We start from the raw sequence: 26,212 nt of genomic DNA on the forward strand, positions 1-26,212 counted from the left end.
GAAGCTTCCAACCTTGAAAACAATCATCAAAACCTCTCAAAATTTGTCAATTTAAACTGGTGTCACAGAATTGACTTAAACTTGTGTATTGTGACTAGATGGAAGGAGAGAGCCACCAAATCTAATGTAAATTTTCCATAACATTTCACAATAGCTAAGGTACCATGAAATGTTATACTATAAGTACAAGGAAAACAAAACTTTTGTCTTGCAAATGTCTTTTAAAAATCGTCTTCTCACCCCTACATATTTCCTCCTTTCTTCTCACTTTTCCCAGTTCCCCTGGTGTCAAAGATGTGCCCAAGTGATGTGTACCGTGTATGGAAGAGTGGTGCCAATCTGCGAGTGGATACAACCTTACTGAACTTTGAGAATATGAAGTGGGAAAGGGGCCATCGCACCTATATGTTTCAGGGCAAGGGTGAGTATTATAGTTTTTTTTAATCTCAAGTAGGTCTGAAGTTTCAAAATTTATTTTCTCTTCCACAAATCACCACCTCCCCTGCTCCCTAAACAATAGTTGCAACCACATTGTAAATCAAAAAATTGATCAAACAAAGTTATTGGACAATGTATAGGGTCTAGGAAAGGCAATTGGGCCCAATGAGGAAGGCTGATTTAGCTACGCAAGGAATGCAATGAAGATTTAGCAGATTGATGTATGAGGAGAATTGGATTGATCAGGTCTACTTTCACTGGCCCCTAGAAGAATAAGGGGGAATATCGTAGAAACCTATAATATTTTGACTAGACGAGATCTGTGAACGCACGAAGGATGTTTTAATGACCAGGTAGTCCACAACCTGGGGTCTTCTCTGCCACAGTGTGATTGAGGGCAAAACATTCAATGTTTTCAAGAAGGAGATTGATCTAGTCTTTGTGCTAAGGGGGTCAAAGGATTTAGGGAGAAAATGGAACAGGATACTGAGTTGGATGATCAGCGGTCATGTTGAATGGCAAAGCAGGCTCCAAGGACCGACATGGCCTACTTCTGATGCTATGTTGCCTCCTACAACTCAGTGATAGGTCTCTGGTGCCATCCTGATATTAGCTGGAGTGGCACGAGTCATGTTATGGTTGGCTTCCCTCCTGGGAGATGAAAGGCTAGGAGTGGGAAAAGGGAAACAGAGGACCTCCTCTCTAATTGCTACACCCATTTGCCAGCTGGAAAACAAGGTCAGTTCAAGTTTACCCAAGGTGACTCTCATTACTAAATTGTCCAAATTCCCAATGTTTGAATTCATGTGATAAAAGTTACCTTTTGTACAGGATGTTAGCCCTTATGAAGCTGTATTGTCAATGTGAATTAGTGACACGTGAGTAAAGTTCTTAGCAAAAATATTTGAACTCAACCCATAAGTATTAAACATGTAAATATTTTTCATCACATTATTATAAATTATAAACGATTTATTGTGTTTTGTTAAGTTCCTCATTACAATTAAGATTGCCATGATTTTTCTTTCTGATGACAGCTGACTCAGCAGAATTTATAGAGATAGACCACGATAACCAAGTTGTAGACCGAGAACATTTTACACTTTCAGAAGAGCAACAAGGCCTCGCTTTATCTTCCATAAGACCAACAAAGGACCAGATTGCAAATCGCCTTACATCCCCTATCGTTTCTACATGCCTTGACACAAAAAATATATCCTTCGAGAGGTAATGCTGACAATACTAGCCATTTGAGGTTCAGTGTACAGTGTGACAAGCAAATATTAAGGTCATGAGGAATCTGGTGGGTCTGACTTTTTTTGATTTTTGGAAGATTGATGAACTACAAGAGATCATGTAATGTAGATGATTTGCTATAGATGATAAAACAGCCTTTACCCTCCCTCAGGACTTAATGCACAATTATAATAATTGATGTAAAACTATTAGATTTCAGCCATATCCAAGTCATTTCCAAGACTGACAAAATAGGAGCAAGAATGAGACAAACTGAGTTGTAATTAGTGGGCCATAAATGTAGGGTATGACATATAGGAGAAGCAGAAACTGACTGAGTCAAGGAGTGCCACAATTTTGAGATTTTGGTGACAATTAAGTGTAAATATGTCAGGGGTGGTCACCCACCTGTGTGACCTGTGGTTTTAGTGAATGCTTTATACCCTACCTGTGAATCTCTGTTGTGAGAAATGCAAAAGTACCTAATGTGATTGACAACAAATGAGCTGACCTTGCATTTTCTGATCAGTAGCCAATTTCATTTGTCTTTTGTCATTATTTTGATAATTGGGCATTTTTTTTCAACAATGGCTTCAGTCACATTGTAAAACCAGACAGTAAATCATAGTCAGAGATAATGGGAACTGCAGATGCTGGAGAATTCCAAGATAATAAAATGTGAGGCTGGACGAACACAGCAGGCCAAGCAGCATCTCAGGAGCACAAAAGCTGACGTTTCGTGCCTGGACCCCTCATCTGATGAGGGGTCCAGGTCCGAAACGTCAGCTTTTGTGCTCCTGAGATGCTGCTTGGCCTGCTGTGTTCGTCCAGCCTCACATTTTATTATCAGTCAGCAAGCTGACATGATTGAAAATCAGATGAATCGCCAGGTGTGATGTGCATGTAAGCTCCAGACTCACTTTTTTTCAATGCAATTAAGGTCAACATTCATGCTGTACACACTTGGTATTTGTGATACTGCAGGACCCTGACTAGAAACTGCAAGCTTCCAACAGCGGAGGAAGTTTAATCAGCCACCCATGTCACGCTTGGCCCTGTAAACAGCTGCTAGGGACCACCAATTTTTTTTTTAAATGGGTTATTTTTGAGGTTCGTGTTCTTAGTAATGAATTGTATAACACTTACACTTGGTAGTAATCAGTTTGACTTCATTTTTTGGAAAGCCTGCGTGCAGAATGGAAATAATTTATTCTCAAATGATAATGATTTGGCGTGAATATAGCAAAAATCTCTCAGACTCCCAGTTATGATCCTCTAATGTAATGGACAGTCTGTTGTACTTTTGAGGGTGATCAGTCGTTAAAGTAGGTTTTCTGGCCCAAAAGGGAAAAAGCCTTAATTGCCACTAGGAATAAATGTGGCATTACAAGTGTTACATAAATCTTGGCAGAGGAAATTTAGAAATCATTAGAGAATTAAATTTTCTTTTGGTGGAAGAAGCTTGCAGAAACGGAGTGGCTTCTAAATTTTTAATTCTACCTCCATTGAAAGCAGCATGAAGAGACTGCTGTTTTCCTTAAATACATTTGACACATTGAAGTGCAAAAAATGCAGAGTTGTCACATTTTTTGCTTGTGTGTAGTAACAAATAGTGCCATCTTCTGAATTTCATAATATTGTCATAAATACAGTTGCTTAAGACATTTCCTTCACCTCTGTCCCTTTTGTGTTTTAAGGAAATACACTCCCTTGAATGTCTCTATTTGATTGAAAAGACAAGATGAAAATTTCTGTGTTATTATATTCCATATTTCAATAGGCGCATGAACCTTTTCGTAGTGGGGTAATTTCTTCACAAATTGATTCTTTGGAATTGAGATTTTTAGGGTAGATGAATTATCAGTCTTTTTAAATAAATTTAAAGAATGATGCTGAGAATGAATGAACAGGGTGTAGAGCTGGGTGAACACAAATTTTCTGAAGAAGGGTCTCAACCTGAAACGTCAGCTTTCCTGCTCCTCAGCCTACTGTGTTCATCCATCTCTACTGCTAGTTATGTCAGATTCTCCAGCATTGACAGTTTCTACTATCTCTGCTGAGAATGAATGGCTTGTCATTATCAGGAGCAGTTTAGGACTCTTGGTCTGTACTTCATTTGAGTTTAGAAGGATGGGGTGAGGGGAGATTGCATTGAAACGTACAGAATACTGTGAGGCCAGGATAGAGAGGATGTGGATGAGATCTTTCCACAAGTAGGAGAGACTAGAATCCAAACCTACTGTCTCAGTGAAGGAGTGACCCTTCAGAGGTGAGGGCGGTTAATCTGTGTAACCTATTCCTATAGAAGGCTGTGGAGGCCAAATTGATGAGTGTATTTAAAACAGAGATAAGGTCTCGATTCATAAGGGTTCAGGGGTTACTGGTAGAATGCAGGAGAATGTGACTAAGAGATATATCAGCCATGATTGAATGGCAGAGCAAATTCAATGGGCCAAATGACCTAACTGTCATTGTGTCCTTTTATGGTAGCTAATTGGAATATTTGAACTTTTTCATTTTGAGTCATGAGATTTGAATTACATGTGTTTTCTGGGGTGTGAAGGTTCTGTGGGCTGTGTCCATCAACAGATGTATTTACAGAGTTATTGCTCTCATGCTCTCGCTCGCGCTCTCGCACAACTTCATTTGTTCGGTTCATTTGTTCTCATTCATTTGCCCTTGTAACTTCTCCCATTTCCTGCTCTTCATATCACTTTCTTATTCACCTTCAGTCTCATTCACTCTCAAAGCCCACAGAATGGTGATCCGAGATGTTAAACAAGCATCTGACTGGTGTCACACAAATGCTACATTAATTAAGATGGGCCAGGCTGTGGAAAATCGACTACACAGAAAAACTCAAGTTTTTAAAAATCACATGCAGTCTTTATTTTGTGAAGAATTCTTTTAAGTGTTGAAGCAAAATCCTTGTTTGAAAAGCTTTTTTGAATGGGGTAGGAAAACAATTTTTAAAAAAACAACAGCATCAACCTTAGCTAAAACATAGTTGGTTTTTTTTGAGAAATTGCAGTTATTTTGTCATTTTTTTTAAAAAAAGCTTCCAATCTGCTTTAATTCTGACTACATGGAGGATTGGAAAGTGGAATGGTCACAAGTGGTTTTCATTTCATTTGAATTTGAAACTAAACAAGAAACATTCCATAATGATAGCTTATTTGAAAAGGGTGACATCTTTAACTTAATATAACAAAGTGTGAAGCTGGATGAACACAGCAGGCCAAGCAGCATCTCAGGAGCACAAAAGCTGACGTTTCGGGCCTAGACCCATCATCAGAGCCCTCTGAAGTGTCTAGGCCCGAAACGTCAGCTTTTGTGCTCCTGAGATGCTGCTTGGCCTGCTGTGTTCATCCAGCTTCACACTTTGTTGTCTTGGGTTCCCCAGCATCTGCAGTCTCCATTATCTCTGATCACATCTTTTAACTTGTCATTTGGAGATGGAGTATGGAAAATTCTTTAAAAGTTGCAACTTTTGCTCATCGTCATCAACAGTTTCCAATTTTTAAAAAAAAATCAGAATTATGAATAGACTGCAACGTGATAAACTAACTCACCTGTGGATGTGTGTCCGGCTCAACACAACTTTAAAGTAGCTTTGCTGATAGTTATCAGGTATGTGATCTAATTTCTCAGCTGTTGAGTTCTGAGGTTGACCAAGCTGAAGGAGTAAAAGCTGGTGGTGCTGTATCTTTGGACTTGGGATTAATGAGTGTGCTGTCTTGGGGTCAGTATTTAATGTTATCCTTTTTACCTTTTTGTGGACGAGGTAAGAACACAAAGTTAGAAGAAATTTAAGAGTCCCAACCCAGATATTATGCAGTATGTATTGTCATAAGGACAATGACGGTAACAGTCATTCTTTGGAGGATCTTGCAAATACAATTCTTTTTTAATAAATGACTGGTGATCAAATTGCTTCAGTAACCAAGAGCCAGCTGTGTTTTTCTGACAATTGTACTTGCCAAAGATGAATGGGAGGAAGAGGTGTGGTATTAAGAAGGTGAAAAATATTGTGCTTAACTCTGCTTGTTCCATAGGAACAAATGTGGATTCTGGGGCTGGCGAACAGACAAGACTGATGTTGTTCAAGCATATGAGGCCAAGGTACAGCAAAATATGTTTCCAGGTTTTCTTCCTTGCATTTCAGTCCACTAGGATGAAAACTCTTGAGGGAGGCATCCTGGGCTTCTCAGGATCATCTCCTTTTCTCTTAAGAAATAATCAGCTCATGATAGAGATATAGGTCATGTTCTCAGACACCAGCAGAAAGAGGAAAAGGAAGTGAAAATAGATAATCAACATCCAGATAAACATCCAAAAGTTCTAGATACATATTCTTGTGTTGGGGAGAGAACAGGAGTAGGGACGTGGTGGTGGTGATAGAGGATTTGGACCTCAATTTCTATACTGCAGAGTCGAGTTAGATAAACATGTTAGCAGGTCCACCTGCAGGAATGTGCTCTACAAATGAGTGGACTGTTAATAGTTTTGCTAAAAGGTCATAGCCTGAAATGTTACATTTGTTTCTCTCTGCACAGATGCTGATTTGCTGAGTGCTGAAAGCAGTTTCTGTTTTTATTTCAGATTTCCAGCATTTGCAGTAATGAGCTTTTATGTTGGGTCTGTTATTAGTCACTAGTTAGTCTTGTACATTCGATGTGAAAACCTTTTAGTATTTCAATGTGAATTTCCATTTCCAGGAAGTAAAGGAGAAAAGTAAGGAGTGAAATGAATGCTTAGATCCACGAGTGTTTCTGAATTTATTTTTCTAGGTTTTCACTGTGAACAATGTTGATGTGGTAACCAGAAGCCGAACAGAACACCTGACTGATGATGAGAAGACCAAATATAAAGGTATAGAAATAAACCAATGTGGAAATGTGATATCTGATATTTGAGAAAGATCAGTTGGTCCAGCCTGCTACTTTGTCCATATTTAACTTGCAAGTGAATATTTTTCTTTATATGCCCTCCCCAATCCCATGAAAAAATACTGTTGATGATCTTTGAATTTGAATAAAACGTAATTTTCTCTTCACGTATAGATGGAACACAAATCCAAGGATATAGCTTTAGCATTACAATTCACATGATTTCTTAAAAATCTAGTCACGTTTTAACTATGCTTCATTGTACACCACAGCTGATCTTCATTTGGCTCATGAGGCTTAATATATTTGATAGAAAATAGGACCATGTTTTATGCTAGTGCATTCCAATATAATTTCAATGTTAATCATATTTGCTCCACAGTACAAAATATGTGCAGTATTTTATTAAACAAAATGCACAATCTTTGGAAAATAAATTTAAGGTTTTAAACTATACCATCAAGACTGATATATGTGCTACCAAAGGCAAGAAAACAACTCCTATGTGTAACTGTTCTGCGAAGGAAGGCGACTCTGTAAACTCGCATGGTGGTGACAGTAGTAACTGAATTGTACTGTTTCTGTTTTTCACCCAGAGGGTAATGGGAATCTGGAACTTATTGCCTGTAAGGGTGGCAGAGGCAGAAACCTTCATAATATTTTAAGAAATATTTACATGTGCACTTATGATGCTAAAACATACAAGGCTAATGGCCTAGTGCTGGAAAATGGAATTAGAATAGTTAGGTAGTTGTTTTTAAGTGGCATGAATATGATGGACCAAAGGGACTTTTTCCATGCTGTAGATCTTTATGACTCTATTGCTATTTTAACATGCTTGGGAAAAGAAAAGAACGTGTAAATCTTAGCTGCTGTACCTTGATTTTTGCTTTGCTTACACCTACCATGTGCAAACACAGCATCTGGACATTTTACTTATAACCAACCTGCAGTAATCTCAATTTTTTATGTTAAAGCACCTATTCCTTTCTATCATTTATTCCAGATCTATTGCATTGAGGACTGAACATGCACTACCCCAGCTTGCCAAAATTGCACATTAACCCTCATTGACATCTATGTGGTGCAGTTTGTCATTCACTCACCTTTAACTGTCTTGCTTTTAAAACTTACAAACACCAGCTAAGAAAAATGAAGCCCTTCAGCAAGTATCTTTTAAGATAATAAATTCCTTCAGAAATTGTAGAGAGCTGTCAAATTGTTGCCCGTCTGAAAGCTGACCCCTATTTTCAGTGTTTCACTGAGCAATCCCACCAATCATTTAGAAACGCCCAGAGAGAACAAGAACTGTGAAGGTAACGAACAACTGGCTACTTCCCTTGTTTCATTGAGCAAGTGGTTAATTGGCTTCTACGTCACTAGAAACCAAACAACTGAACTACATTCTGATAAATATAGTTGAGCTCTGTCTGACATGTGACTGTCTAGCAGTAATATGTTTGATTCTTGCTTGTTTAAGAGTGGGATATACAATGATACCCATTGTTGTACTTAGTTACAACTTTACACAACTCTGTATTGTGTGACTCTGAAAGTAGACAGCATTAATTTGCCACATGTCTGGCTTCATTGGGCCAGTTATTTTAGTTCCAAATTTTTATCGAATTCAAATTCTACCGTGTGCCATGGCAGGATTTGAACCCAGGTCCCCAGAATATTATCTGGGTCTCTGGAATAATTGTCCAGTGATAGTGCCACCAACTCTAACGCTACTCCCCATTGCCATTGTTCAATTAATAATTGAAAACTTGTTGCAGTAACTTTGACCATGAAACTATTATAAATTGCCCTTTATAGAAGGAAATCAGCCATCTTTTGCATGGTCTGTCCTAGATGCAAAAATGTGGCTGAATCTTAACCAACTTCTGAAATGGCCTAGCAAGACACTCAGTTCAAGGGCAATTAGGGATGGGGAATAAATGTCCAGCTTTATCAGTACGCCTACATCCCATGAAACAATAAAGGAAACAAAAATATAGAAGAAAGCATAGGATTGGCAAAATCGGTTATAGGGTAAAATAGTCAAATTTCAAATTTCATTGTTACCCGTGGAGTGCAGAGACTAAAAATAATGTGTTCCTCCCATCTTAATGATGCCAAAATCATCTTCAGTTTACTGGTTTAGAGTAAACTGACAGTGAGTACCACTAACTGTCAGTGTTAGCTCATCGCTAGGTTTTTGCCTCTAAATCAAAAGGTTGTACTACAGATTCTCAATCCACTTCAGCAACTTGAATATGAACATTAAGCTGGCATTTCTGTGTAGGCCAAAGAGAGCTGTATGTTAGGGAGAGAAGTGGCACAGAAGCTCTGTCTGACAACTTGGGTGGACTGAAAAGATCTTGTAGCATTAATCAAAATGGCCTGGCCAATTCCTAGCCTGCAACCAACAATTAAAACAGTTAACTTGGTCATTTGTTCCTGTGGGAACTTGCTCTTTGGAAATTAGCTGCCACAGTACCTACACCACAGCAGTGACTACATTTCAAAAAGTGCTTTGTTACCTGTGCACCACTTTGGGATGTCCTGAAATAGTGGAAGGTACTATCTAAGTGCTAGACTTTAAGAAAACAGAATAACTGAATTTTTAAATGAATTTACTTTTTTTAAGAATATAGATGAGCACTTCAGTGGAATAAATGACCAGGCCATTGCATACCTGTTCTAGCTGATCAATCCCATTCATACCTGCCGGTTCTTCAATATTCAGTACTTTTATAAAATGTCAGTTTTCAGAACAACCTTTTTGCTCTGGCTGCACAGTGAGCATTGAGAACTCTGATTTCTAGTTCATGTTCTTGTCTATCATGTTTCAACAGATTTGTTGTTGGATGCTCTATATTTAACTTGAGCTAATGTTCTTACTCCTTTATCTGCTTTGATTCCAATTTCATAAGATCAGTTATTTATGGAGAAGCTTCCCTTTCAATTTGAAATACTTGAAAACACTGCCCAATTGTTTTCTAACTTTACTGTTTATTTTATTTCACAGATGATAAAAATCTGCTTGAATCTCTGCTGGGAAAAGTGGAGGAGCACATCAGCCCACAGAATGGGGTAAATTAGAGAGAACAGTTCCTAGGCAGCCTTTCGTGTTTCATTTCTCTATTCCAGATAACTAGAAGCCAACATGACAGCTGAAAATTGCTGTTTGCTTTTCTTTTCCCACCAACGTCTTGGGTCTCAGTGCTGCACTGCACTGCAAGTACTCCCATCTTAATAAATACCACTGATTTAGTCTTTATACCCCCATCTCAATGAAGACAGATACTAATTGGTCTTTAGACAATGGATTGTGCTTTTGAAATCCAGACAGGTCATAGATTTTAAGAATTCTAATAACCATAACTCGTTAACATTGAGTGCATTGTCTACTTCACTTGAAAGCACAAACACACAAAATACCCAAGTGTATATAGTGAAAATTGGATGGAAATTTCATAGTTTGATTGTATGACCATTCATAAAATTGAGCTGAATGTGTCCAGATATAATTATCTCCTGGTTTGTGCAGATACATACACACCTTTTCTTGTATAAGCTGATGTGTTTGAACATTTGCTAGCATAGACATGATCTCTATTACTGTCTTGTCTTTATATTTGCAGCACCTCATTACAGAAACTGCAACTATGAACAATGTGACATCCATCACACCAGAGGAATATTTCAACCCAGAGTTTGACCTTGGAGACCGAGATATTGGTCGACCTATGGAGCTCTCTGTCAAAACACGCAAGTAAGATCATTGATAGTAACCCAAGAATACTGATAGAGGAAATGTATTTTATATGAATGTAATGTATTCCAACAATGTGGAAAATCTAGCACATAAAAAGCAGAAGAAATCCAACCCAACCAATTACTGCCCCATCAGTCTACACTCAGTTACGAAATAAAGTGATAGAAGGTGTCATCGATAGTGCTATTAAGCCTCACGTTTGGTCATGAACAAGCTGCTCAGTGACATCCAGTTTGGCTTCCGCCAGGACCACTCAGCTCCTGACCTCATTAAGGCCTTCATTCAAACATGGACAAAAGAGCTGAATTCCAGAGGTGAGGTAAGAGTGACTGCCCTTGAGTTTATAAAGGCTGTATTCGATTGAGTGTGGCATCAAGGAGTCCGAGCACGAGGTGGTTGTGGTTGTTGGAGGTCAGTCATCTCAGCTTAAGAACATCTCTGCAGGAGTTCCCCAGGGTAGTGTCCAAGGTCCAAATATCTTCAGTTGCTTCATCAGTGACCATCGCTCAAGCATAAGGTTAGAAGTGGGGATATTCAGATGACTGCACAACGTTCAGCACCATTTGCAACTCCTGAGATGCCAAAGTAGTCCATGTTCAAATGCAACAAGATCTGGACAATATCCAGACTTGGGCTGACAAGTAGCAAGTAACATTCTCACCACACAAATGGGCTTTGACTATCACCTGTAAGACACAATCTAACCACTTCTTCTTGACATTCAATACTGTTACCATTAGTGAATCTCTCACAATCAACATCCTGGGGGTTACCAATTACCTGTAACTCAATTGGACTCACCAAATAAACAGTGGCTACAAGAGCCGGTCAGAGGCTATGAGTACTGTGGAGAGTAGCTCATCTCCTGACTTGCCCAAACCTATCCATGTTCAAGGCATAAGTCAGGATTGTGATGGAATACTCCATACCTTGCTGGATGGATGTTGCTCCAACAACACTGAGGAAGCTTGACCCATCCAGGACAAGGCAGCCCACTTGTTGGCACTACGTCCATAAGCATCCACTCCCTCCACCACCGACACTCTGTAGCAGCAGTGCGTACTATGTACAAGATGCCATGCAGAAATTCAAAGATTTACCACCTTCAAGTTTACTGCCAAGCCGCTCACCAAACTGCTGTTCCTTCACTGTCACTGGTTGAAAATCCTGGAATTCCCTCCCTAGTGGCATGGTAGGTTAACCTACAGCAGGTAGACTGTAACAGTTCAAGAAGGCAGCTCACCACCTTTTGAGGGCAACTAGGGATGAGTAACAAATGTTGTCAGCAATGATGCCCAGCTCTCTCAAATGAAAAGCTGAGTAATTAGAAGATGGTGCAGAGTGGTAGGCAATCATTGGAGCCATACAGCACAGAAATAGACCCTTCAGTTCAATTCATCCATGCTGACCACATTTCACAAACTAAACTAGGTCCATTTACCAACATTTTGGCCCATATCCCTCTAAACATTTTCCTATTCGTGTACATGTCCAGATGTTTTTTTAAAGTCTCGTAGCTATAACGGTATCCACTACTTTCTCTGGCTGTTTGTTCCCTGTATGAACCACACTCGGGTTTCTTTTAAATTCTTCTCCCCTCGCCTTAAAAATATGCCCTCTCATTTTGAACTGCCCACCCCAGGGAAAAGCCTTGACTATTCACCTTATCTATGCCCCTTATGATTTTATAAACCTGTGAGGGCACCCCTCAACTTCCTATGCTCCAGTGGAAAAATGTCCCATCTTATCCTGCCTCTATTTTAATCAGATTTTGAGAAGGCTGCTAACTGAAGGCAAGTAATGTGGGTGAAAATTACAGTTTTTAATTTAAATTTATTCCTTCATGGAATATGAGCGTTATTGGCTAGGCCAATGTTAGTTGCTGTTCTCTATTCCGCATCACAAGGTGTAGGTGAATTGCTGCATTAGGCCCAGACATCATCACCTACTTCATCAATGTTCCCTTCACCATACGATCAGAAGTCAGATGTTTGCCAGTGACTGCATGACATTCATCATCATTCACCACTGTTTAGATGTTGAAGCTGTCCATGTTCAAGTGCAGCAAGACCTGGGTTGAAAAGTGGCATGCGACACTCGCGCTACACAAAAACCAGACAACAGCCATCTCCATTAAGAGACAGTCTAAACGCCATCCCTTGACATTCAATGGCATTGTCATCACTCAGTCACTCATTTTCAACATCTGGGGGTTACCATTGACCAGAAACTGAACTGGACTGACCACGTAGATTATGTTTTGCTGGCTGCAGGTTCACCTATTCCACTGTTCTCCTGGTTGACTTCCTGCCTTCCACTCTCCATAAACTTATGCTGAGACAAATCCTTGTGTCTGCTAAAGCTACCCTGATATCTGTAACCTCTTCCAGTCCTATAACTCTCCATGACTTCTGCTATATTTCTGTATATCCTATGCATCTGTAACTCCCATTTTCTACAACATTGTTGGGTGTGCGTTTTGCAATTCAAGTAATGGGTATTTGGTCTTAACCCAAATTTCTTTGCTTTTCTCTCAGCCCTCTCCTTTTCGAAGAGCTACTTTTTATTTACTCTTACTAAAAGCTTTCTTTTGTTTGGTTTTAACCTGTTTTATCTAATTGCATTCCTGTGAATCTACTTTTGGAGCTTGGCACCCCAGTAATAGCTTCCCTGCATCGTAACCAGAAGGGTCTGTGTTCAAGTCCCACTGCAGGACTAGATGGCCCTGGAAGGTGTATTCACAAATGCACTAAGCCAATTGAGTATCAACTTGTAAATCCTTCCAGCAAACGGAGGGCAAAGAAGAGTGGGAGACATTCCTAGTTAGCACATGATGAAAAGAAATCAGTCTCGACTTTCCACTGTTCAAGGCTGCACCATGCATGTAGAAGTGTGTGTATCTTTGGAAAAGATTGATCCCTCTTCCAGGAAGCATCTTGATCAGAGAAGTATCACCTGAAAGGAGTATTCAAAACTTTTACCCAGGAATTCTTCCCTTGTGTGACCGATAAAAGGAAGAGATCCAACTCTGAATTCAGTTATCGAGTCATAGAATCATTCAGCTTGGAAACAGACCCTTCGGTCCAAGGAGTCTACGCCGAACATTATCTCGAACTGAACTAGTCCCACCTGCCTGCTCCAGGCCCATATCCTTCCAAACTTTGCCTATTCATATATCCATCCAAATGTCTTTTAAACACTGTACATAGAACATAACAGCACAGTATAGGCCGTTCTGCCCTCTATGTTATGCTGACCTGTCATACCAATCTGAAGCCCATCTAACCTACACTATTCCATGTACGTCCATATGCTTGTCCAATGATGACTTAAATGTACTTAAAGTTGGCGAACCTACTACCGTTGCAGGCAAAGCGTTCCATTCCCTTACTAGTCTGAGTAAATAAACTACCTCTGACATCTGTCCTGTATCTTTCACCACTCCATTTGAAGCTATTAATTGTAATTGCATCTGCATCCACCGCTTCATCGGGAAGTTCATTCCACACACTATCCACCCTCTGTAAAAAATTTGCCTCATGTCTTTTTTAAATCTCTCCTGTCACCTTAAAATGCGCCTCATGTCTTTGAAATCCCCCATCCTAGGGAAAAGACAACTACTATTAACTCTATCTATACCCCTTGATATTTTAGAAATTTCTATCAGGTTACCTCTCACCCTCCTACGCCCTAGTGAAGAATGTCCCAACCTAACTGGCCTCTCCTTATAACTGAAACCGTCCATACCCAGCAACATCCTGGTAAATCTCTTCTGAACCCTCTCTAGCCTGATGTTATCATTCCTATAAGTGGCTGACCAGAACTGGTATTCCAGAAGAGGCCTCACCAATGTCCTGTACCACCTCAACATAACATCCCAACTTCTCCTCAAAAGATTGAGCACTGATGGCAAGTGTGCCCAATGCCTTTTTAGCCATCTTGTCTATATGTGACGCAAACGTCAAAGAATTATGTTGCTGTACTTTTTTAACTCTTTAGGTACTAATAATTAGTATAAAACATGTGTTCATTGTGACGTTCACTTCTTATTTTATCTACCTTAACTTCAACTTGAACTCACTTCATTTAACCACTATCTTATTTGAACTTAATTCACATATAACCCTACTGTAAGTTTGGCTCAGTCAAACACTATCCTAATTTGTGTGAAGTGGCTAACTTGGCTATCAATGTAGATCTTGCCTAGTGGTTACTTGTCTTCTCTGAAGATAACTTCAGGGCATGTACTTCTCAAATGTTGGTCTCAAAGGCTACTCCGGAGAAATGTTTTGCTGTGCTGATTTTTATCTGAAAAATCTGCTCCTTTCCAGAAACTTCCATGGCACTCAGCCAATGAATTGACCAAACCCAGATCACATTGTTTGATCCCAACCAATGGAGTTTATCTGGTGTTAAACGGCCACATTCGGTGCGCTATATAAGGTAGTACAGTGCCAATCTGTCTAGCTGAGTGCCGTGACACTTGCCTTGTTTAGTGAACACAGGAAACTGCATGAGTGATTATAATGAGGTCTGCCAGGTGGACCTCCATAGATTAAGTTCCCTGATTGGGGCCATTAGTCTGGTCTAATCAGGGAGCCCTGGCTGATAAATAAGACCAGCAGTGTCAAACATCCTGTTCGTTCTAAAACACATGGATCAGTGTCAAGTACTCTCCATGCCTAAATAAAGGGTGACTTGGTGACAGCACACCATCCACTGGAGTTATTTCAGTTACAGCTTACAGAATAGGTCACAAGATGTCCTGACTGCAATTTTATCCAAGGTCAGTGTTTAAACTACTCTGACCAAGATTCCCAGCATGCTTGATTATAGCTCTTAACCATTTCTGCTGCTGGCCACCTGACCACAGAAAAATCTTCCGACACATCTTCCAGTGTTAATTTGGATGAAATTTGGGGCTTTTTGTCCTAATCAGTCTATTTTACATCTCATTGATCTAAGCAGATTTAAAGCAACACTGTGGCTGTGTGAGGAATACCCACTGTCCTTTGTGGAGCAGGTCATTCCAATCATTGATCTGATGGCAAGGAGCAGCATACACTTTGCAAAACTCAGAGACTTCATCACATTACAGCTGCCACCAGGATTTCCTGTCAAAATAGGTAACATTCAAATTACTGCTTTTTTTTGTCTTTGCTATCCAGTAATTTCTACTTGAATGTTGTGTTCAGATCTGGTGAGTAGCAATATTGCCTTTTGCAGTAAAAAAAATTCTTCAAGTTAGGTCTGATCATAGGTCTGATCATATACAGTCAGTATAAGTCATTGCTTATAAATTATTGTTTGAGGTAATGGAAGCCCTGGCAAATGTAGAGCTCGACCTCATCAAGGGCCTTTGGTGAAGGAGGAGAAAATATTGGAAAAATAGAAACTAGGCAAGTAAACTGGCCTTTGGCCTTATCTCATGGTAGCATGCTCACCTTGTGAGTCAGGAGGTAACGCTGTCAAGCTTCACTTGGCGACCTCTGTGCATAATCTCAATTGACGCTTTAGTGCAATATTAAGGGAGTGCTCCACTGCCAGAGATTTCATCTTTTGGATAAGATTTTAATTGTAATACCATCATCCCTGACAGCTATATGTATAGGATCCAAATAAATTGTTCATTGATGAATGGGGAGTTATTTCAATGCCCTGCTAAAAACTTTTATTACACAATTAATAAAAAAAAGCCTTGTTTACTTCTGTTATTTGTGGGTCCTTATATGCAAGCCGGCTGCTACATTTCCGATATTATAACCGTGATCACACTTCAGTTAAGATATCAGTTGTGTTTAAACCCATTTTTCCCATCAATGACTATGCTTCCAGAATAGTTTGCACGGCTAGCAAAGTTTGAGTTAATATCAGTAACTGTGCACTTTGTAAAGGGAAATTGAACAGTTCTGAACATTTTAGTTATCCATTGGGAAGATAATTTGAAACCAAGAATGGTGAAGAAACTTGGCAGGTTTGGCAGCATCCATGGGGAAGAGAAACCAGAGTTCATGTTCTGAGTCCTATATGACTGTTCAGGACTATAGGCACAGCAGTTTTGTTGTTTAAATTGTTTCTCCAAAATTATCTTATCTTCTGTCCCAGAAATTCCACTCTTCTACGTACTGAATGCACGAATTACTTTTGGAAACGTGAATGTATGCAGCACCGATAAGGCACTGACTCCACAAGCACAGAAAGGACCACAGAACAACTTGGTCATGTCAACATCTAAAGGAGGTTTGCAGATTGTATAATATCACCATGCTACGTAACTGTTTAAATTCCCAGTTGGGACTTTTTTTCTTTTTTTTGTTTGTTTACTAAAATATTTCTTTCCACTAACGATGATCACAAGCATTGTGCGTTTTGATGTCATGAAAAGCATTTGTACTGACTGGTCAGTCTGCTGCGATGTTAGAACAAAAATGTAAATTGGGAAGAAAGAAAGGCTATTAAGACTCGATAATTCTATATTTCTTCCAAAAAATTGCATTCAAACTGAATTAACTGTTTCCAGGGATAATTACTTTGTGAAAGCTGTTCACTGTTAATTATAGCACTCCAGTCTGTCATTCCTAGTGCATAAATGTAGAGTCAAACCGGTTCCATTTAGCAGACACTGACTGTGTTTAATTCCCAAATGTGTTGTAGCCAGATAAGACCACCCACTACTGCACCAATGTGGTCGTATGTTCTCAGACATCAGTTGCAACGTCCTATCTGTAGGTGGTCAGTTGGCTCTATACCAGGTGCAGTGAACCAAATCCAATTAAAATTAATTGAGATTAGTGATATTAAGTAGGGGAAAAGTCAACTTTGTACAATATAACTAATTTAACAATACTACTCAGCAAGTCTTTTTTTAAAGCTCCAGGAAATGTATGATAACGAAGTGTGAAGCTGGATGAACACAGCAGGCCAAGCAGCATTTGGGCTCCTGAGATGCTGCTTGGCCTGCTGTGTTCATCCAGCTCGACACTTTGTTATCTTGGATTCTCCAGCATCTGCAGTTCCCATTATCGCTATCCAGGAAATGTATCTTGTCTGGAGCAGTTAATTACCAGTAAATGGGCCAATAATTTCCTGTTTCATAAAAGTGACTTTAAATTTATGCAGCACTTGTCACTGTTCTTGAACAATGTGGTCAATCCTATCTGTATTAGTGAGATTTTTAACTTATTGAAGAAGCACTGTTTTTACTAGTATATTTAATTCTAAATGTTCCTATGCAGTGTTTACCTCAAATAATTAACATGCCATTTGCAGCTTATTATCATAGAATCTCTACGGAGTGGTAACAGGCCATTTGACCTGTCGCGTCCACACTGATCCTCCAAAAAGTATCCCACCTTAATCCTGGACACTACATACAATTTAGCATGGCCAATCCACCTAACCTGCATGTCTTTGGACTGCAGGTGGAAACCCACGCAGATACAGAGAATGTGCAAACTCCACAGACAGTCACTCGAGGTTGGAATTGAACCTGGGTCCCGGGTGCTTTGAGGCAGCAGTGCTAACTACGGTGCAACTGTGAGCTAATGGAGTTAATATGTACTTGTTTTTACTCTTTCTGTCAGGTTCTAATTTTAAAGTGGATCCATCTGTTTTCACCATACCAGAAAATTACCACATCCGTGGAATGGGCAAGAATATGGGGCTTTACGTTGAGGATGAGAATGATCAGTTGATCCAGTTTGCAATTCAGCAGAGTTTGCTGGATTCTCACTCTGGTGAAGTGAGTGCTCCGTTTAAAATGAAATTATGCCTTAACGTGTAATGAGATACTGCCTTTCTTTTCTCCTTCAATTCATTCCAGTCCACCCCCTTATTTTCTCCTTAGCACTTTTCATACTTAAATGCTGGGATGTGGAGTTCATTGGCTGGGCCAACAGTTATTGCTTATCCCTTGTTACCTTCTGAGAAAGTGAAAGGCTGATGTCTCAAACCACTGCAGTTGATTTGAGTGCAGGTACACCCATAATGCTTTTAGGGATCAAGTTCCAGGCTTGTGACTTAGCCCCAGTGGCATAATGGCAAATATGCCTCCAAGTGAGGATGGTGAATGGTGTGGAGTGAAAATTAAAGGTGGTGATATTCCCACGAGTCTGCTGTCCTGTCCTTTTTAGATGGCAGTAGTTTTAAGTTTCAAAGGTGTTGTCGAAGGTGAATTTCTGCAGTAACTTGTAGATGAAACACGCTGCTGCCACTGTGCATTGATGGTGATTGAGGATGTGATGCCTGTCAAGACTGTTGAGCGTTCTTGGAGCTGCAGTCTTTAATCAAGTGAGGTGTATTCTGTCATTCTCCTGGCTTGTGGGGTGAGGAGAGGAGTCATTTGCTCCAGGATTCTCTGACCTGCTGTTGTATGCAGGTAGTATAATAGTATTTATATGGTTTGTCCAGTTTGGTTTCTAGTCAATAGTAACACATACGATGTTCATAGAGGGGATTCAGTGTGGTAATGCTGTTGAATGTGAAGGGGTGATGATCAGATTCTGTGTTGTTAGGGATGGTCATTGCCTGGCACTTGTGTTGCACAAATGTTATGTGCTGTTCGTCAGTCTAACTTGGTTGGTATTTAGATTTTTCTACATTTAGTTAGTGTCACTGTAAGTGGGAGTAGATTCCATGCATCAGTAATAGCAAGCACCCAAGTATCAGCTCTCTGTGTTTTAAAGCTGTCGGTCTTGGAACTCTGTGATCCGTGCAGAGGTTTGACTTTGACTAGTGGACCAAGCAGTGATTTTTACCTTAACTATCATGGAGAACAATCAGAAGTGACGACCTGGATTTTTATTTTTATATTTAGAAGCAGGAAAATGAGTCTGAATGAAGCTTGAAATGAGTAAACTTGAAGCATCAAACCTGACCCAGAGCAGTGCTTTATCATTCCAGTGAATTTCCACTGATTAAGTGGATCAGTAAGGACCACTTATTGCACGGGGGAGGTGGGGGGGGAGGGGGTGTTTCTCGTGGCTCCCAAAAAAGAGAACCAACTGAGTCAGTCTGCATCAATTTTAGCATTTTAAGCATTTCATCTAAGATAAATAGGATGAATAATTTTAACTCCAGTCAATTCAGTGAGAATGGGGCAGTGGCGGTTTCAAAATCATCGTGCTGCTCTTAGCATACTGTATGCACCCCTTCAGCTACAGTTTTGCCTGGCTCTATTCGAGTTATAATGCTAATTAAGCTACTTGCAATACATTGCACAGTGACAATGAGTATGACTCTGTGAATCACATCTTATGGACAGTAAAATCGTTTTCCGGCACAATAAACTGAGAGGTACATTCTAAAAAGGTGCACTCAGAAGTAAATGTTTTAATTCAAGTGACATTAAAAAAAATGTAAAGTAATCTTGGTTTTACCAGACCATAGGGCTGCTCTCTCATTAGAGAGATCAACTGCTAGTGGTTTAACCATGCCTCAAGGAAGGGAAGAAGTTGAGAAGGAGTGTTCTTCATGGTAACCTCAACCAGTTCATCACTTAGCTCAGTTTGCCCGACAGCTGGTTTGCAAACTAACACAAGTGATAAACAAGTCCGATGGATTCTATAGCAATAATATGCAGCCCCCTGACAGCAGATAAAACTTATCTAATGTTATTTCCAATGTCTGGGAACTTGAGCAATTACACGGTTCGGGTATAATATAACTTTACTGCGTGGACTTGAAAACCCATGGTATTTCAGACTTCCACTGCACTTTATAAATGGTGGCTCAGACTAGTTTGGCTTACACTGCAGGTGAACATAGAACATTACTCAGCAGTTTAAAACCCCTTATTCTAAAAGGCTTTGCATCACTTTTGAAAATTCCAAGTCTGCCACTTCATTTGCTGCCTTTCAGTTCCTTTAAGATTTCTGAACAGCTTTAAAATTCCTGTGCTGTCTTCAAAATGCATTCACATTTGGAGAAATGCAACAGCCAAGTTACCCAAAACCAAGTCCAGTGAATGGCAAATGATTGAATTAAGAGAAACTGTTGTGGTATTGAAAAATGCTGGCCCGTGCATGCAATACCATCCCACTCTTCAACTTAGTACTGTCAGGACATCATTGGAATCCACGTGAAGAAATTAATAAGGATCAGTTTAACACATCATCTGAAATACTGTATTGATTTGTGTCCTGTGCATAGGTTCCTGTCCTAAGCTAACCCTTCAATACAAAATTGTCCCAAAGATGTGCATTATGATCTTTGTAGAAACCTAAACTTTTACAAGATAAAAAGCTTTTCAGTTAACGTTTGGAAGGATGACACTGATGTTATGCCTTTTAACCTTGCTGTTAATGTAAAGTTTTTAAGAATTACTGGCTAAACACTTTTTTGTAGGCAACTTCTACTTTGAATCACAAGTAGAGCGTTCCCATTTTTCTTAGTATCACTGAAAACTCACTTCTACTCAGTTTATCTACTACTGAATAACTATCTTCACAACTGTCTATCACCAAGATTTTTTCCACTCGATGCAAGTTAGAACGAGGCTGGAAGGTTTACCTAACTCCTCATGAGTACAATCTTACACCAACTCCTACCACAGTTCTGAATCGCAGATTTGCTGCCTATAGTTGCTGTCCTCCTCCCACACCGTGGAAGATCAAGGTTGTTTGAGTGTTTTTATGGATATTTTAAAGAATGAACAACCTGCACTTAACCCACTGTAACTACAGAGGCTACTGCCTTTGTCTTCAAAAGGTAAATGTCTTCCAACTTTTTACTACTAAAGCAGTGGGCTCTCTTAAACTTCTTAATCAATCCACCTAGGTTTGTACAGGGGCAGGCTTCAGAATGGGACACAGTTCCTTCATTTTACCTTAACTGGAAGATGCATCCCCAGCATCTAATTGTATCATAGAGAAGTTTTCTTCTATTCTCCAGTACTTAAAATCCTGACAAATTTCTCTCGATTAATGTGAATAATTTTGTGTAGTTGGAAGCCGTTCAAATTGGCACTTAATGCTGTGTGTTTTAGGATATGTGGGAGATGCCATCCAGTGAGAATTTACAGTTGGAGCAGAACTTGAACCAAGATGATGAAAGGTAAAGGAATGTTCCTTTGGAATTTTTGTTTTTAGGAAAATGTATTTTCCCTCTTCTCCACTCTCTCTTGGTAGGTACTGAAATCTGTAGAGAGCAGAAAGGTTCTTTCCTCCCTGTGGAGATGTACCTGAAGAAAAATCAAAAATTGACGGAGATGGGAGAGTGAAATCTGCTACAAGGCCTGGACCAAGTATATCAATGTCCCAGAAAACCGATTCTAATTTATTGAACTAACTATTTTAATCACAGACAGCTGTGTTTTCTCTTCCTATCCTAAAGGAAGGAAGGAATCAGATTTACAGGATTTCCTTGGCGCTATTTGAAGGTCTCATTCTGATTATCTACAGTCTCAGATTTTCTCTTGTAATGCTCATTCAGCACATCTTGGTGATTTCACTATGTCATAGTGCTATGTTAACCAGGTAGGGAATTATTTATTTTGACAATGAAACGGAAATTGTCTTCCGCATTTCCTTCTCATATTTTCCATCCCAAACCTGAAAATAGTTAAGTGGATCTGTCTGTAACTGTAGCAGCTTGATTTGGGTGATCGGCACAGAAAATCAATGTAATAGTTGGGAGGTTTGGTAAACTTTGAGTGATGTTCTTCATAATTCCCTTTGTATTAATTTACTTCATTTATATGGAAAGAGATGTTTCAACAAATGGGGGTTGAAGGTCACAAAACGGAAATATTTGTGTGCAGGCAAGTGAGTAAAGGCTAAGTAATTATGTGAGAAAGTTACACTTTGAAGACATTTGAGGATCTTGTTAAACTTTTCAGTGCCTAACACAGAACATAGAAACGGGTAGGCCGTACAGCCTCTCGAACCTGCTCTACCATTTAAAAAGATCGTGGCTGATATGTGGCCTAACTCCATATGCTGATCGTGGGCCCATATCCCTTAATACCCTTGCTTAATAAAAAATTGTCTCAAATTTAAGTTTAACCATTGAATTTTAATTGATTACTGTTTTGAGAAAGAAAGTTCCAAGCCTCCACTACTCTATGCATATAGAAGTGCTTTCTGACATCTTCCCTGAATTGGCCTGGCCCCTAATTCTTAGACTATGCCCTCTGGTTCGAGAATCTTCAACCAGTGGAAATAGTTTATCTTTGGATTGTGGAGAAAGTCAAGGTAGGTGGAAAAAAGGATGAAAAAAATCAAACCTGTCATGGCACAAAAAGGCAAAGGTCAATAGAACAAAAGCATTAGTCTAAAATAGGTCTTAAAAGCAAGAAAAAGGTTACTACTAAAATCAAAGTGCTGGAAAAACTCAGCAAGTCCAACAGCAACAAATTTCTGAAGAAAGGACATAATGGATTTGAAACACTAACTCCCCACAGATGCTGCTTGACTTGCTGAGGTTCTCCAGCATTTTCTGCTTTTACTTCAGATTTCCAGTATCTGCTGTACTTTGCTTTATTAAGATAGCTTTCAGACGGAGCTGAACGTTAAAACACTACAGCAATATACAGAAGCAAAAATAGAAGTTGGTGGAGAAACTCAGTAGGTCTGGTAGCATCTGTGGAGATCAATATACAGATTGTCCTTCATTCCTCCACTCCTTTCCCTCAAGTACCAGAGTTTATGTTCTGAAGTTGTTGAATTCGATGAATTCAGAAGGCTGTGTAACATGCCTATTTGGAAGATGGGATGCTGTTCCTCCAGCTTGCATTGGGTTTCACTGGGACCCAGCAGATCAAGGAGAGAAATACGAGCACAAGGGCAAGACGGTGAATTGAACTGACAAGTGACCACGTCAGGGTCATACTTGATCGCTCTAATGTGGTCCAGACCACACTGAGCAGCCAATACGGAAGACTGTATTAAAAGAAGTAGAAATAAATTGCTGGAAAGGAGAATGTCGGAACTTGGTCATTGAGTGGATAGAAGGTAAAAGGGCAGCTGTTACACTTCCATGGTTTTGGGGCATGATACAAGTAGAGCACCACAGTATCCCAGAGATAATAGTCCTTCAGAATGCTGATGGGGAGGGGCAAGGGGATGTTTATGGATGACACCCATAAAGTAGGTGACAGACATAGCCACGGATGATCATTTGAATGTGGAGGTTGGTTGGATGGCAAGTGAGGTCCTGGAAAACCATATCCTGGTGTTCTGGGATGGAGAGGAAGGAGGTGAAGGTAGTGAGGAATGGATGAGACATAGTTGATTTCCCTGTTATCCACAGTGGAGTGGGGAGAGCGGCCTCTTCAGTTGAGGAAAGAATGTTAGAAGAGTCTTTTTGGAAGCTAGCATCATCAAGGTAGATTTGACACAGACAAAAAATTCTTATTGGAATGGAAATGCCTAGCCTCAGATTGAGAACAAAGTCGTCAAGGAAAAGAAGTAAAATGTCAGATGGATCAGGTGAAAGACGGAAATTAGAAGGAACATTGATTTATTTTTCAGCTGTGGGTGAGATGACTATTTCTCATACCCGGCCAAAAGACCAGCATAACTTAAGGCCCATGTGGTTACCCTAACTGCATCGCTTGACTTGTATGTCCTCCAAATAAATGATAAATTGCTTAATTAGAGTACAGGCACTACCAGATGGGAGAGGGTGGTCGTTGATTAGCATTGTTTGGGGTCTCTTTTCCAAGAAGAAGTGGACAGCACTCACCATCCTGGTGGGCACTATTAGGTGAAGAGAGATCAAATGTCCATTGTGAATGGGAGGCAAATACATTCGTAGAAGAATACCAGCTGTGGGTGGGTAGAAAAATAGTTAAAGTTGCAAACAATTTCAGTGGAGCAGGAACAGACTGAAGAGATGTCTACCAGGACAGTTCTTTATGGATTTTGGGAAGCAAGCGATGTGGTCAGGGGTCAGAGTTGGGAAGCTATGGTGAGAAGATTTCTAAATGACCTGGGAAAAAAAACCAGCCTGGTCTGTGGTGGTTGGGTCTTTAGTTTAGGAGGTAATAGAAAACAGTATCTGAGAGTTAGCAAGACCTGCAGATGCTGCAGTCAGAGACAGTGTGGAGCTGGAGGAACACAGCAGGTCAGGCAGCATCAGAGGAGCAGGAAAGTCAATTTTCCTGCTCCTCTGATGCTGCCTGACCTACTATGTTCTTCCAGCTCCACACTCTGACAGTACCTATCAGTTAGTGTTTAGGTCTTTTTAATATTATAACTTGGTATGCGCAGACAGCAACAGTACCACCTTTTGTCGATAACAGACGCTGTCCTTTTCTAATGCAGGGGCATTGCAAGGTGGTTAGTACATGAACCAAAAAAAGCGATGCTTGTTTAATTTAATTATTTTGTGAAAGTGTCCTAAAGTCGTCCTATCACCTTTTTCTGTGGATTTGACTTTTCTAGGGCAATCAGTGAAGGCAATACAACAGGTTCCCATGGCTCTCGCAGCACAAATGAATACTCTAGTTTCAACACTCAACTAAAAATTGCAATGGAGCTTTCTGCCAAAGAACTTGAGGAACAGGAGGAAAGACAGAGAGAAGAGGAGGCTATGCTGAAGCAAATATTGGAGCTTTCCCTCCAGGAAAAATGAAGGCTGGTCATGGGCCAACTGAAACGGGTTCACAGCACTTTAACAATCTGTTACAACCATGAAATTAATCTGACTTTTCTTAAAGTATATATTTCCTCCATATTTTTTATCATCTGACTGAATGTTCAGCACCTGGCTGGCAGCATGTATCAATAGTTCTTTCATCACAGATCCTGGGTGCAGATAACATTGTTAGTTCACTGGGAATTAGCCTCTCATGCAAACCTTACAGACAAAGTTTGTCTTAGAAGCCAAAGTACCATTTAATGACTTGGTTCCAAAGCAGAACTGCATTATAGTGAGCCTCCTGATGTGATGGTCTTTGTGGAGCATACCTTCCAGTGCTGTATAGGATACAATGATTGCAAACAAATCACCTTGTTCCTACATCAAAATAAACTTCTCAAAACAACAGACAAGCAAACATTAAAACTTAACAAAATAAATTTATTGATATTTTCAATCTGTGCAAATACTTCTAATGTTACCGTTACCAATGCCAATGATACAAGCAAAGCTACATTTATTACCCATCCCTAGTTGCCTCAAAATAGTGATTGCAAACCATGTGATCAGGAGGGTAGGCAAAGCCCTGGCTCTATATCTCATCCTATGTTTAGGTAATTCTTGCAATGCTCCAATTTCCAGGAGTGAGTGCTGGATAGCATTGTTCCACACCTAAGCTCCAGCTAAGGTAAGCTAAGACTAAGACTTGATCTGTACCATCAAATATTGAAACTGACTGAAAATGCCAGATAATGGTGTTGAGTTATCATTGAGCTTTGTTTGCAGACTGTAAATGATGAATGTAGCATTTGATCTTGCCAGGTTGCACAAATGAATGCCCATACTCCTATTTTCGTATATAGGTCTGACAGTAGTATAATGTGAAATTCTTTTTACTCCATTGGGGGAGGGGGAGGGGCAGAGGAGGAGAAGCAGGTAACAAACCTGTCCTAATCATTTCAGATTTGTAAATTAAGTGAGAACTTTAACTTATACTTTGAAATAACATGGTACTATAGTTTTCACTTTTCTGTAATAATTACATTTAAAGAAAATTAAACTTTCTTTACTGCAGTGAATTTCTTTCAGGAATTGTTGGCTTCTTTAACTGAAAAATAAGAAATTAGTTTGTTAAACCTTCTTCAGAAGGGTTTTCCCGATCATAAACTCAACCTCCTGTGATGCTGAGGTAAAGTTCTACATCTACATAATACTCACTGATTCTAAAGGCAGTCAACTAAAACACTATTTATTGTTCATCTCTAGTTCCATGTGAATGTGGTGGACAAAACCCTCAACTACTGCA

The 26,212-nt window shown here is 39.7% G+C and overlaps 1 protein-coding gene across 4 annotated transcripts in view; it reads left to right on the top strand.

Moving 5' to 3' along the window:
- Positions 1–25,985, top strand: part of ankrd13a (ankyrin repeat domain 13A) — a 40,871-nt gene extending 14,886 nt beyond the window's left edge. For 3 of the 4 annotated variants that reach the window (XM_048556498.2, XM_048556499.1, XM_048556501.1), the window contains 11 exons: positions 278–421; positions 1,476–1,665; positions 5,730–5,796; positions 6,465–6,546; positions 9,577–9,641; positions 10,193–10,323; positions 15,295–15,452; positions 16,432–16,566; positions 17,910–18,067; positions 21,311–21,378; positions 24,711–25,985. In XM_048556498.2, coding sequence (XP_048412455.1) covers positions 278–421; positions 1,476–1,665; positions 5,730–5,796; positions 6,465–6,546; positions 9,577–9,641; positions 10,193–10,323; positions 15,295–15,452; positions 16,432–16,566; positions 17,910–18,067; positions 21,311–21,378; positions 24,711–24,900 — 1,388 coding nt within the window. In that variant the 3' untranslated portion in view covers positions 24,901–25,985. The remainder of the gene's footprint in view (positions 1–277; positions 422–1,475; positions 1,666–5,729; positions 5,797–6,464; positions 6,547–9,576; positions 9,642–10,192; positions 10,324–15,294; positions 15,453–16,431; positions 16,567–17,909; positions 18,068–21,310; positions 21,379–24,710) is intronic. The other variant, XM_048556500.2, reaches the window with a different exon arrangement.
- The last annotated feature ends 227 nt before the right edge of the window (positions 25,986–26,212 follow it).

Source organism: Stegostoma tigrinum, chromosome 26, assembly GCF_030684315.1.
Source record: "Stegostoma tigrinum isolate sSteTig4 chromosome 26, sSteTig4.hap1, whole genome shotgun sequence".
Classification (NCBI taxonomy): Eukaryota; Metazoa; Chordata; class Chondrichthyes; order Orectolobiformes; family Stegostomatidae; genus Stegostoma; species Stegostoma tigrinum.